The sequence below is a fragment of the Thamnophis sirtalis genome, unplaced genomic scaffold (genome assembly GCF_051295495.1).
Source record: "Thamnophis sirtalis isolate CommonGarterSnake01/CBP01778 unplaced genomic scaffold, rThaSir2_p1.2 scaffold_4, whole genome shotgun sequence".
NCBI lineage: Eukaryota > Metazoa > Chordata > Lepidosauria > Squamata > Natricidae > Thamnophis > Thamnophis sirtalis.
In genome coordinates, this window is record NW_028261384.1 from 99,237,329 (window position 1) to 99,250,746 (window position 13,418).

At 37.4% G+C, this 13,418-nt stretch overlaps 1 protein-coding gene across 10 annotated transcripts in view; it reads left to right on the plus strand.

Annotated features, from left to right (window-relative positions):
• The window catches only part of SRCIN1 (SRC kinase signaling inhibitor 1), a 309,886-nt gene that overhangs the window by 268,221 nt on the left and 28,247 nt on the right, over window positions 1–13,418 (plus strand). For all 10 annotated transcript variants that reach the window (XM_087713548.1, XM_087713550.1, XM_087713547.1 and 7 more), the window contains 6 exons: window positions 1,579–1,622; window positions 2,482–2,660; window positions 5,726–5,901; window positions 7,856–7,986; window positions 11,164–11,311; window positions 11,855–12,164. In XM_087713548.1, coding sequence (XP_087569674.1) covers window positions 1,579–1,622; window positions 2,482–2,660; window positions 5,726–5,901; window positions 7,856–7,986; window positions 11,164–11,311; window positions 11,855–12,164 — 988 coding nt within the window. The remainder of the gene's footprint in view (window positions 1–1,578; window positions 1,623–2,481; window positions 2,661–5,725; window positions 5,902–7,855; window positions 7,987–11,163; window positions 11,312–11,854; window positions 12,165–13,418) is intronic.

The window sequence follows — 13,418 nt, forward strand, 5'->3', positions numbered from 1 at the left end:
TAGCTAGTATATGAGATTTTGGCCAAATCTTTGTTCAGTCATGAATTATAGTGGAGTGGCAAGAAGCATTTTAAGTGAAAAAACATGGATTTTTTTTGTAGTTGGTCACTCTAATTGCAGATGATCTTAAGGCAATAACTCTCGGCCAAATATGCTCAACCAATCAGTCCATAAAGTTTGTATTCCAATAACTATGAGGCAAAACACCTAGTAGTAGAGCAGCATTTTGCAGATTATCTACATATCTCCAAACTGATCCTTCCCACATTATATAGCCCTCTATTCCAAGGAGAATCATTACTGAGAATATCACTTCCTTTACACCATCAATATCTTGTGAAGTACCTTTGTACAGTAATCAGTTACCTTAGCTTAAATTGTACTTAATTGGGATAATGGAAGGGTTGTTATTGCACCCTCCTCCTTTTAAAGAAATAGGACACTGGCAATCCATGCTGCTTTGGTGGCTCAAATAATTAAAATGAGAATGGGGTATTGTATAGAGGATGGCCTTGAAAGAAAGGGAAGGGAAGGACATTCAGACTTGTAATATTTTGTTACTATAGTTCCAATTAAATCTTTAGGTTTGCATGGTCTCTGTTTCTTAGTCCGATCTTTCTTATGGGGTGACATGAGATAAATTGTTGCATTAGCATAAACTCCTACTATTTCGTCAAGTTTGGCAATGTACATATTCTTTCCTGGCCTTTTTTGAAAAAAACAGATCAACCTCACAAGATATTAATGAAAAACAATCTTTATTTTTTAAAAAGAAATAAAATTAAATCTTACTTTTTAACATTATTAAAGTGCAAATATTCATGATAAATAAAACAAAGCGTATGTGATAACATAAAAAAGAGAGAAATGGATCATAGGTTAAGCTTGTCTACCATAAATTTTCTATCAAATTGCATGGTAGAAAATATAAAGAAAAAATTAGATCTTTGGGCACACCCTGTTATAAGAAAAAAGGCTGAAAAGAACAAAAGTTAGCAAAGCTCAAATAATACAATATAGAAAAAAAAAAGATAAAAATTAACATAGTTAGTTATGCTTCTAGTCTTATTTACCTATTCCTGAGATACAATTTCCTGAAGCAAAAGCTCTCTGCTTGTTTCCCTTGTTTTCCACTTCTTGTAATTCCAACCTTTAATCAAAAGCTCGGGAATATAATATTAATTATTTCCTCTATTTCCTCTTCCTACCTCTATTACTCATCTTTCAACTCTTCTATCTCTTGGGGCAAAGCTTTGTACATTACCCTGAGTCACATTGATTGAGTTGGGAAACCTTATAAATCTAGTTAATAAATAAATAATAGAATTTTGTTCTCTCTGTGACCTGGAGCAGACATGCCTCACACTTAAAATGCACATTTTGCATCTGAGATGAATAAATGTGTTTTCTATGTTTGGCATTACTGTGGACACCTAGAATATTATGAATGCAAGTAAGCTTCACTTTTAATCATATACACAAATCACTCACTGTTTACAGTATAATAATTTTTGCTCCCATCTAAACATCTTAAACCTAGAAATGTTTTTGGAATCTATATCTTGCTTGTCATTACAGTGAGAAAACAGAAGGGACCAACGGAGGAACACCTCCATCAGCACGTAAGTGAGCATTTGAAATCCCATCCTCAAATGTGACATCCCAAGGAAAAGAAATTATCTTAAATTCAATAACAGAGCAGTAAAACCAGAAGTATAAATTCCAATTGTCATTGCTGCTTTATCTGGAACAGGAGAAATATACTAAAAGTATTTTTATCTTGATAGGTGGACTTTAGAGTTAGGAAGTTTTCATGAAAATCTCCCACCCTTCCATTTTATTATTTGTGCTTTTCCTTTTCTGCTGTAAGTTATAGAAACCTGTACGCTCTTCTCATGTTCACTGGTATTTTTTCCACTTTTGAGGCTGTCTGGAACAAAATGGAAGCAAGAATTTGACTTCACTCTTGATTCAACTTCTTGATGATGCCCCATAGTTGAACAGATTTGAAGCATGATATTAAAAATGCAGTTTAAAGTGAGGGTAGTTGTTCTTACCTTAAAAAAATGAATTGGCTTTGTTACAAAGATAAACTGAGGTAAGATAGTTTCACATAACTACCAGGCCCTTCTGTATGCTGGTTTGAAAGAAAAGTATTAGATAAATGAGGGGAAGCCAATACTAAAATTCACAGTTCTCTGCATTCTCGGAGTTGCGAGGGGAAAAAATAGCATTATCCAGACCAATTTGTAGTAAAAAATGAAGCTACTACTCACTAGTGTATTTTATTCATGCAGAGGGTATTACTCAAGATGTTGTCTTCTCTTTGATAATATTTTTATAATGCTTTGAACTGAAAGTTACAGAATTTGTATTTTTACCCAAGCTTGATAAAGGATTTCAATGACATAATTTTTCTCTTTTTTTTCTCAATATCCATGGATTATCATGCATTTCTGGGGTTTTTTTTTCCTGTTTCAGACCTAAGCAAGAGCAATGTAGGGACTCCAGTTCCTGGACCTCCACCCCCATCAACTACTGGCACACCAGCTGGGCAGCCCACTGCAATCACTCGTCTACACATGCAGCTGCATCTCCATGACCTGCAGCAGAATGCCAGTGAACTCCGCAACCAGCTGCACCAACTCAAGAAGCTGCAGGTAACCTGAATTGGAAGGAATATTATATTTTATTCTTTTTCCAATGGAGGAGAAAATTTTAGACTATTACGTTGGTTCCATGAGACTGAACCTTTTCTCCATGCATTAGAAATGATGTGTTTCGAAAGTAAATGATGCTTCATACTCAGAGTTCAGAAGCCAGAGAATGCTGAATCTGATGCCCAGTTGTCAGAGCATGCTCTGCATAACACCAGAAAACAAATAAATTAGGTGAAGCAGAAGCATTGCAAATTTGTTCAAATTACTCAATATATACAGCTCTGTGGATTTAGCTTCACTTGATGGAGAATTTGGAGGGGCACTTGGAAATAAAATTATATTATTTGATGTAATCTTATGCTTCATATAACACAAAATTGAAAGGCCTAAACCAGAACTTATTTCTTTTTTAAAAGAAAAAAATAGTTTCTGGCTAAATTCCATAAGGAGTGAATTGATTTTAAGGTTGACAAAAACTAATTGTATCTCACTTTTCTTTCAGGAAAGTAACAGTATTCATTCAGCAATCATAGACACTGAATTTCAGTACTGCTCATTCCTCTCTTCCCCCCAACTCACATTTTGACTCCATTTAATAAACTAACCTTTCCCTATAATTTTCCATTGTTCCATTGAGGGAGAAAGGAAGGGGCACAAAGAACAAAGAGGAATGCAAATGAAATGTAGGCATAGAGAAAGTCTATAGCTAAGCATTATCACATACACATTACTCACAGAAAGTCTTAGTTTAATCCTTGGCATCAACTAAGATTGCAAAAGGTTCTCTGTCTAAAACTTTGAAGTGTTATTGCCAATCAATACTGACAGTAATGGGCCACATGGATCTGTTATCTGAATCCAGCTTGTTATTTTTCCATTTCTATTTGGGTTTCCTTTAAATTAGTGATAAGATGGGTTTTAATCCTAAAATCTCTCCTTGTCCTTCAGACACCATGAAAAATAAGATTTTGGCTTTCTCCACCTTGCCACAAGAGTTTGCCTTGCTATCTTTTTGCTCTCAATTTTGTTTCTCTTTTCTGTTGACATTTATTCTCATTAGTTGTGCTCACCAAAACAAACTGCCTTGGTGCCAGGTGAGATTAATTTGGAGTCTGTGGCACCAAATAAAAGGGCAGATGGTAGCTGTGCATCCAGAGCCAGCAATCTGATCTTCCCTCCCAAACTGTGGGAGGTGCTTCTGTTTTTTTTCTCTGAGTTGCTTAACTCCAGAGATAATTAACAGTGACAGCTTGTTGGAAACTGGAAAGCAGCAAACAGTGTTGTGTGGTGGAAAGGCAAATGGCTCACACTCTCACGTTTCTCCCAGATGCTTTGAAACTCTGCAACAGATTTGGTGTCCAGATTTGCATGGATGTCTTCTGTGGTGTCAATCACATGTAGTAACCTCATTCCTATGGGTGGGTTTGGATTGTGGCAAATTCATTCAACAAAGGGTGCTCCAAAGATAAATGAACTGGCATCCAATCCCACCAGACCCTGCTAGAATAGCCAATGGCAAGGGATTCATAACACATTGGTCAGGCCATGCAAAATTCTATATGTAATCTGTATAGAAATAAGTATTTCTAGAAAATCAGCTTTGACTAGCTGGTATGTTCTTTTGTTACTTTGCAAATATAAGTAAAAGAAATCAAGCTCTATGGAAGAGAGAAACAAAAAATAACTCTTGATTGCCAATTCAAAAGTATTATTAATGTTAGAAGATAGCACTAGGCTATATTATATTTCTAAAAGTATTTGTTTTTAACCATTCTTAATTTGGAACCCAAATTAGTCTCATAGAAATTTAAACAATTCTAATTATGTATGCAGTGTTCCAATCCAATTTCAGCATGACTATAAAAGAACATGAAGTGTTAAACAATAAAGTCTGTAAGGTTTTATTTATTTCAGTTGCAGTATTTTACATGTAACAGTAATAAGATTGGATTTCTCCCCTCCAATGGCAACATACAAATCTAAATTACAAAATGAAAACTCCAGGCCTTTGAAGAATCATACATTCACTGAGTTTGGACAGAAAATAAAAATGCATGTATACACCTTGTATACTTCTAAATATAAAACAAATATTTATTAATTAAATTTATATATCACCATCTCATCAGTAAAGCGACTCTATAAATATTAATTTGTGTTATGAGTTTAGATCAGGGGCCGGCAACCTTAAACATTCAAAGAGCCACAAAATTTCTAACCTGAAACCCCCATTCAATTCTGGAGCCGACCGGAAGTCCAGTTCTCCCACCATGGAGTCTCCTCCTAGCACAGTATCCTTTTTCCTCTCCCTGTCCTAATCAAAAGCCCTATCAACTGCAAAGCCGAACAGCGACTGGGAATCGCACCAGAGGGATGAAAGAGCCACATGCGGCTCCAGAGCCACAGGTTGCTGACCCCTGGTTTAGATGTACATTTAGGTCCAATTCCTCATTTACTGCTTCCTTTCCCACTAGTTTTACATTGTTTGGGAGAAAACAGAATAACCAGAGATCTTTTTAAAAGCAGGTACATATAAACCCTTTTTAATATAACTAATTCAATATTCCTTTTGTGCAAATCCTATTGGAAAGAAGTAAGTGTATATGTTTGTTGTGAAAATGAATTATTTTATCCATTTTATACATCTGTTTAGGAAAGAAAATTTAATGCTGGACTGTGACAATGTCTACATAGTGTTCCTGAAGGGAATTAGCTGTGCATCTTTCATTAAATTCCATGGTTTATTAATATTAACAGTTGCTTCCTACACCAATGATTGATTGGTCCTGACTGTCTGTGGAAGAAACAGTTCACAATTGCTTTATCTGCTTTCTACTTTTCCAATTTTCCTTTAATGTCTTAGCTATGACCATGGAAAGCTATCATTCAGCTGACCCTAGGGAGCCTTATCCTAAATCATAGCAAACTGTAGAAATAACACAGGACTGCACAAACGCACACGATCAAACACACTCTGGTGGTTCCACAAGAAAATGCCTCACATGTTAGATTTGAGTATCTGATTATTTTCCTGTTGCTTTTCTTCCCCCTCCCTTCCATTTCAGCTTCAAAATCAAGAAACAGTGAAGACCATGTTGCGACGGACAGAGACTGAAATCAGTGTGCGGGTGACCGACACCATGCGCAAACAGGAAGATCCCTTACAACGGCAGCGCACTCTGGTTGAAGAGGAACGCCTCCGCTACCTCAATGAGGAAGAACTCATAACTCAGCAGCTTAAGTGAGCATCCTGTAAAAATGTTCATGTTTATCTAGGGCAAGGCTGGATCAACACGAAGAACTTGTTTGTCATAGTCTATGGGGGCTGGGGGAAGTGACCCTTGTATGCTTCTGGTGGGAATGACATTTCAAGGTTAAGTATTCTGTGAGTGATACAACTTAATACCATAATGCACAGTTGGATTTAAGATTTGCACTGCTGAGACAAGTAAAACATGGTTGGTTTGAAAATATATATCTTGCCCTTCAAGTATGCGCCAATCAGAATGGTAATCAGTTGTTTAGTTTGGACAAAGAGACTGAGAAAGAATTTAGGAATTAAAAATATTTCTTCCTTTTAAACTTAAACAACTATAAGTACGAAGATATAAAGGTGCGCATTATGGCAACATTCATAACCACAAGCTGTGACTGTATAAGCAAAGTGCTGTCTACTTTTTACAAAAGTTTCAATGCAGAAGAAACGGCCATCATCTTCACTCTCTTGAGTGTTCCATTTCAATTGGATGAGACATCACAAAAAGTGAATTAAGCAGCCATTTTCTCTTATTTTTCTGTCTCTTCACCTCTTCTCTCTCTCTCTCTCTCTCTCTCTCTCTCTCTCTCTCTCTCTCTCTCTCTCTCCTCCCTCCCTCCCTCCCTCCCTCCCCCCCCCTCTCTCTTTCTCACACACACACACACACACTTATACATTTTCCTTTCCCTCCTGCTCCAACAGATTTCTGGAAAAGAATCAAATTACTTTTGTCAGATATCTGAACTACTTATTTCAAAAAGCTTTTGAAATTAGGCTGAGGGCTGTCTCAAATTAGGTCAAAGGCCTTGAGTGATTCAAGCCTGGTGAAAATAATTCTGGAGGATTCATTCTGCTTACTGGCTTAAGTTCCTCTTTGTCCGCATCCATTTTATCATCCATATGAAACTACTGGTTTTCTCTGGATGTGAGGTACATATTATGACAATGATATAGTCCCTATCTTTCTCATCCTTCTTTTATCTTAGATAAACAGTTACTATACTGCTGAGGAAGTTGCATAGCTTCCTGGATCTAATCATGCTGATGACTTTTGGGAATTTCTCAGTGTCTTTTTTTTTTTAATTCATCAAATACATGTAACTTGGAGACTATGTTATAATGAGTCTACATTACTTCCAAATCCGGGATTTCAACCTTTCAAGTTGTACCATTTTTGTTTCTTTAATGAAACTGAACCTTTTTTCGGGGGTGGGGGAGGTCCTCCCCACTTTTTATAATTAAAATACTTTCTAGGCATAACTGAAGATTTAGTCAATAGTTTCATTTGTCTGCACATAATTCATTGCATGTAAAAATGATTTTTTTTAAAATCAAACTGAGACTGTTTCCGCCAATTTAAAAGCAGCTGAAGTTCTACATTATTACAGTTCTATTTTGGTACCTTCCTGATTGCTTTCTACATCCCCAAATAAACCTGTCAAATGATTAAGATGTACAATCTCTGGGGATTTTTAAAACTGGTTTATTACTTACTAGCTTGATTTCATGTTGTTTGTTGTTTATTCTAGTAAACACAAAGCACTAGCTTCTTCATATATATGGCCAAAAACAATACAGAGATATTCTAGTGGACTTGAATTTTTCATCATACTAACAATACATTTACATACATATACATATACATACACACACACACACACACACAAACACACACACACACATCAGCCACCTGGATTGTTCCTACTTGTAACTTTCCACAGGCAAATGGCTATTTAAGAGTCTGTATCCAAGTTACACCACTAGTTTACCTCATGGAAAGAGGAAAAGTAGAAGATGAAGGTCAGTAGTCAGGAAAGAATGAGAAATTAACTTTTTTAGTGCTGTATTGCCTTTTATTTCATTTCGAGAGAATGGCAACAGATGTCTTTTCTTTTCCCTTTCTCCCTGACGTCAGCGTATTGTCTTTGTGTATCCACAGTGACTTGGAAAAATCTGTAGAGAAGATCCAAAAGGATTTGATGCATAATCACAGATTCATTTCCATACAAGAGCTGGAGGAGAAATCACTGGTGCTCAAACAGTTGGGAGATACCTTGACAGAACTGAAGGGTGAGATGGGGCTGGGTTTGAGATCAGATAAATATAACAAAATTGGAAGAAGTCTATTTCATGGAGGAGAAATCGCACGTGGTAACATTTGGTATCATATTTACCAAGCTCAGCAGGCTTATAAAACAATCATACAAACAAATCAGGAAAGGTCTGGCCCTCATATTCATTTTAGAAATTAAACTGAAAATTTATAGGTAGAATATATTAAGATTGTGCTGTGATTTGGAATTAAAGGCAAAAATATGTTTTGGAGGATATACAGGTAGAGTTTGTTTGCAGTTTCATAAATCAAGCACATCCTTTCCTAAATTTGCATGACAATTGCAGATGATAGCTCTATGATCCCAGGAAAAAACACAGCTGCTTTTGTCTATTGGTGGATGAATGGCCCTCTCTTGTTTACTCTTAGATTCATTCCAGTGTTTCTATTAGTTCATATAACATTCCCTATTCAACAGTTGCTGACTTGAGGTTTATTATATGCATGTTTTCACAGCTCTTTATCATTAATATTTATTAATTACACCTTCATATTAAAATAATATCTAAGTTCTTTAAAAAGTAACAAACACATCAGCCCACATATTTCAAGAAGTGTGTTTTTTTTAGAAACAAGGAAATTATATATTCTGTATATGTTTTAGATTTTTCTTGAGTGCAAATTTATGAGGAATCTTTTTTAGTAATTGTCCTCACACTTGCAATATTTGTTACATACATTATGAACAATCTGGAAGCCATGGGTTTTCCAGGACATTAGTCATGACACTTGTATTTTGAAGCTGGCTTAGACCAAAGACCTGTTAAATCCAATAATCCAACTGTGATCGAGCAAATGCTCAAAGAATTTACTAGTAGATCTCATATGCAATCTCTATAATTTGTGGTTGGTCTCAAGCAATCAGAGATGTCCTGATATTAAAAATGAGGCAACATTTTAAGTTACTATGTGAGCATTGCATTAGATGGAAGTTTCCAGAAGCTAATGCCTCATAAGAAATCCCCCTTTTCACATGGTGAAGTAGTGTTGCTTCATTGCTTTTGAGGACTCTTCTGATCATTCTCTTAAATGGGCCCAGACCCTGGATTCTGCTCCCAAGTTCTGCGTTCAGCCTTGCCAATAACTGCTGGTATATTTACAGTAGTCATCAATTTTCAGTTGTAAATGTTTATAATTATTCAATTTTAAATGTTTACAATTATCTTGTTGCAAAATATCATTTTAAATGTTTTGAAAAAAATAGGGGAGAAAGAAAGAACGTGAGAAATGTAATCATATTTTTATATTTGGTTGGAAATCTAAGAGAGAAAAGGATAAGGATAATTTATCATGCTTTTTAGCTTTACATGGTCAGTATATCAAGAGAAATATAATACATTACCTGCTGGAATATGTTATGCATATCCTAAATTACTTCAATAATATCCTAAATGAAAACCCTGGTTCAGGGTTTCAAAATACATATTGATCCTTACGTTAAGAAGCATCAAGAGGCAAAAAGTACTTTGAATTTGTTATCTTTACAAGACCCAAGATTTAGATTTAGATTTAGATTTTAGATTTGTTTATTTATAGGCCGCCCTTTTCCCTGAGGGGACTCAGGGCGGCTTACAATCAAAAAAGGAAGGGGAGTGTAGGACAATACAAAAAAAAAGAAAAGAAATGTGCACAAAGTAAATTAAACAATAAAAACTCAACATTCACTCAGCATTCGGGCGGGGCGAAATAAGATTATCCCCAGGCCTGAGGGGTTAGCCAGTTCTTGAGGGCTGTGCGGAAGGCCTGGATGGTGGTGAGGGTACGAATCTCCACGGGGAGATTGTTCCATAGTGTCGGAGCCGCAACAGAGAAGGCTCTCCTCCGAGTAGTCGCCAGTCTACTGCTACTTTTCTGCTACAAGGCAGAAAAGTAGACATAGTACCCATCCAGAAGTCCTGGATGTTTCCCTTGTCTCCTTCCAGGAGCTAGTATTGCATAAAGATACAGTTTTTCTTTCAAAACCTGTCTCTCAGCATGACGGTCTCCCAGGTAGAACTCTCATGAGCATTATTTTATGCTCTCCAAATACTATGACAGAAGTGCTGTACATACATCACAAGGAGTAAGACCCATTTTCCTTTTTTATGGCATTTGTACTGGTTTGATTGCTGTGTGGATGTGTAGTATGCGCTTACAAGCTTTTCTCTATGTATCTGCTACTTGGAGACAATGCTTCTGTACTTCAGGCAATTGGATATCAGTTTGTAGTGCTGCTTTAAAAAAAAAAAAAAAGAACAAGCCCAATAATCCAGAGGGTAATATACTTTATTCTTTTCTGATAAATGTCCAAAACATCAAAACAATAGAATCAAGAGAAAGATTACAGAAAATCCTAAAGTTTTTCAAGAAATGTAAACAGCAACTATGCCTTTGGTAAATTATCCAAATGTCAGTCTCATTTCCACCATTTCCAAATACTTCCCCCTCCCCTTTCACATTTTGAGTTGTAAATGTCAAAAAGCAGCTTGACAGCATTTTGTTTCCTAACATTTCTCACTGGGCCTTTTATTGTCAGTTTTGCCAGGTTTTTGACATTTACGTGGATAAATCAAAATAAAAGGAAGGTGGTGCAGATATATTTCATGATGTGCCAAAGAGTTCGTCTTGATAAGATATCTGCCTAAATATAGTCTTAGTAGTTTCTGGACCACTTTTTTCTTTATGCTGTGCTAGATAAGTGTATTTAGTATGGTTGTCAGCAATCCACATTGCTGATACCCTAAATGTCTTTCTCCTTCCTTACACATCTTCTGTACCTATATCATATCTGTTTATTCTGTAAGACAAACACATGGTATTTATCCATCAGCAAAACAGTTGTGACTTTGCAAATCCTTCTTCATGCCCCTCATTCCTCAAAACACACTAGTGTTTATTTGGCTAAAATTGACTACTTGCAGGAGGTGAAAGGTGCTGGGATGGGTGTTTAGGCAGAGGGTCAGTGCTGTTTCATTTTTGCCAAACAACAACCAGGAAAAGCCTCATTTCTCACTCACCCTAAGCCTTACCAATCTGCCCTCCTGCTTCCCTACTTGGCTCCATGCCCCCCATTGCCTTCAGTTAAAAACCTTCTTTCAGCCTGCTCTGACTCCCATGCCTCTCGTTTCCTTCTCTGTTCATTCCTGCCATTGCAGCTAATTTTCCCAGCCTGCAGAGCAAAATGCGCGTAGTTCTCCGTGTAGAGGTAGAGGCTGTGAAGTTCCTCAAAGAAGAGCCACATCGCCTGGATGGCTTATTCAAGCGGTGCAAGGCAGTGACTGACACCCTGACAGAAGTCCGCAAGTGAGTGAGCCCTTCTTGAATGAGAAAAAAAAAACTCTTGGGGATAGGCTGGGGTATCAGCATTCCTAAAAGACACTCTTAGCTATCTTGCAAATGTACTAGCATACAATTTAAGTGTTGTATTTCTGTCCCTTGTATCTTGACTGGTGCCAGATATACTTACTTTGCAAATGGAAATATACTGGGTGTCTGTGGCCCATTCTCTGGGCTGTAAAATTGGAAGACTTCCTTTAACATTTAGACCCAAAGGCCCTCTTATCACTTGCGGGGGTTCAACTGCCATCATCATCCCTATTACAATCCACTCATGATTGCTTCTTCCTGATGGTCACAGCTTCTCTTGTTCTCACTGATTTCAGAAACCAGCCATCATTCTGTTAATGCTACTATTCATGCACACATGCATGCAGATTCAAAAATAGCCCCTCCAGGCAGACAAACTACAGTACATGAGAAGAACCATTTTAGTATATTGCTGTACCTGCAAGCTTCTTTCTGAAATTCCTAACCTGCTTTTAACTCTTCTTGCCATTTTCCTGGTAGGCAAGTAGATGAAGGTGTCTGGGATTCCTCCAGTAACCTTCTCAACCAATCTCCAAAGAAGGTAGAGCTGGAAAGTGACTTCAGCAGAAGCCTGGATTTTGAGCTTCCCACCAGCCCTCCGACGAACCTCCATGACCTAACTTCTTCCACTGACAGCCTAGGCACAATCAGCTTTGGACCAAGCCAAGGGCAGAGCCACGCATCCAAAAGTAGCAATCCATCCCGGGGCTCAGAGATGATTGGTGCCAAGCCCCAAACAGGCTCTGACACTCCCAGCAAAAAAAGTATGGACAGATCAGTGTCTGTGGAGGTGAGTGCAATTTATATACTTTGAACACACAAAAAAAGAAGAATGCTCCTGAATTTGCATTGTTGTTGAATTTGCATTGTCCTTTGACAACTGATAGTCCTTGGACTGATTCAGGGTCTGATCTGAATTTCCAAAATAGCAATAGGAATAGCAATAGCAGTTAGACTTATATACCACTTCATAGGGTTTTCAGCCCTCTCTAAGTGGTTTACAGAGTTAGCATATCCCCCCCACAATCTGGATCCTCATTTCACCCACCTCGGAAGGATGGAAGGCTGAGTCAACCTTGAGCTGGTGAGATTAGAACCGCTGAACTGCAGATAACAGTCAGCTGAAGTGGCCTGCAGTACTGCACCCTAACCACTGTGCCACCAGCCCAAAAGGAAGGAATAATAAAAACTGTAATTGGAATCATGAAAAACACCAGTTGAGAAAAGCTTTTCCAGCACCAAATGGTTTGCAATCACTGGCAAGATTTCCACATTGTTCCACATTCTCTTTCTTCCATATAGATTTTTTACCATAGTCAGAAAAATATAGCTTCCATTTACAATCCTCTATTTTTCATTCCACCTTCCATCTAAAACTCCAATATAAGAAACAAGAAAAGTATACATTAAATTCACAAAATTGGGATACACAATATATAAGGTTATGTATTTTACATGTATGTATGTATGCACTATATCTCTGTGTGTATATACATAGAAGAATTGTGTGCCTGAACCCTGATGGACTTCAATGACTCAGTTTAAAAAATCTTTGTAAAGAAACTATTTTTCCCATAATTCCTAGAAGTTGAATCAAACAGGCAATTGGTGGGGAATTGGTGCCTGCAATTGGTGCCTGCAATTCACCCTCCCCACCAACTTCAAAGGAATTGGTTTGGAATCTATAAGCAGAGAGAGGAGAGAGTCTTAACTATTTCTGGAACTATTTCTTTTTCCCAGCTCAATTGATATGTATGCCAACAATTTTCCTGAGTTTTCCAATGTAACCATGACTTTGATTCCCTACTTTATGATAGCACTTTCAATCAAACTGGAATGGGGAACAGGGTTCTTTATTCATTGCCCCATTTTCTCAACCACAAAGAGATTCAGCACTTCTTGGAAAGCCAGAATTTGTCTATAGAATGGGCCACATAATAGATCAGGGTGTGCTGCTATGGGTTCACCCCGGTTCAGGAGAACCTGTAGCTAATGTTATGACCTCCAAATGACAACCCTGGCTGCCCCACTTGGCCCCTCCCAC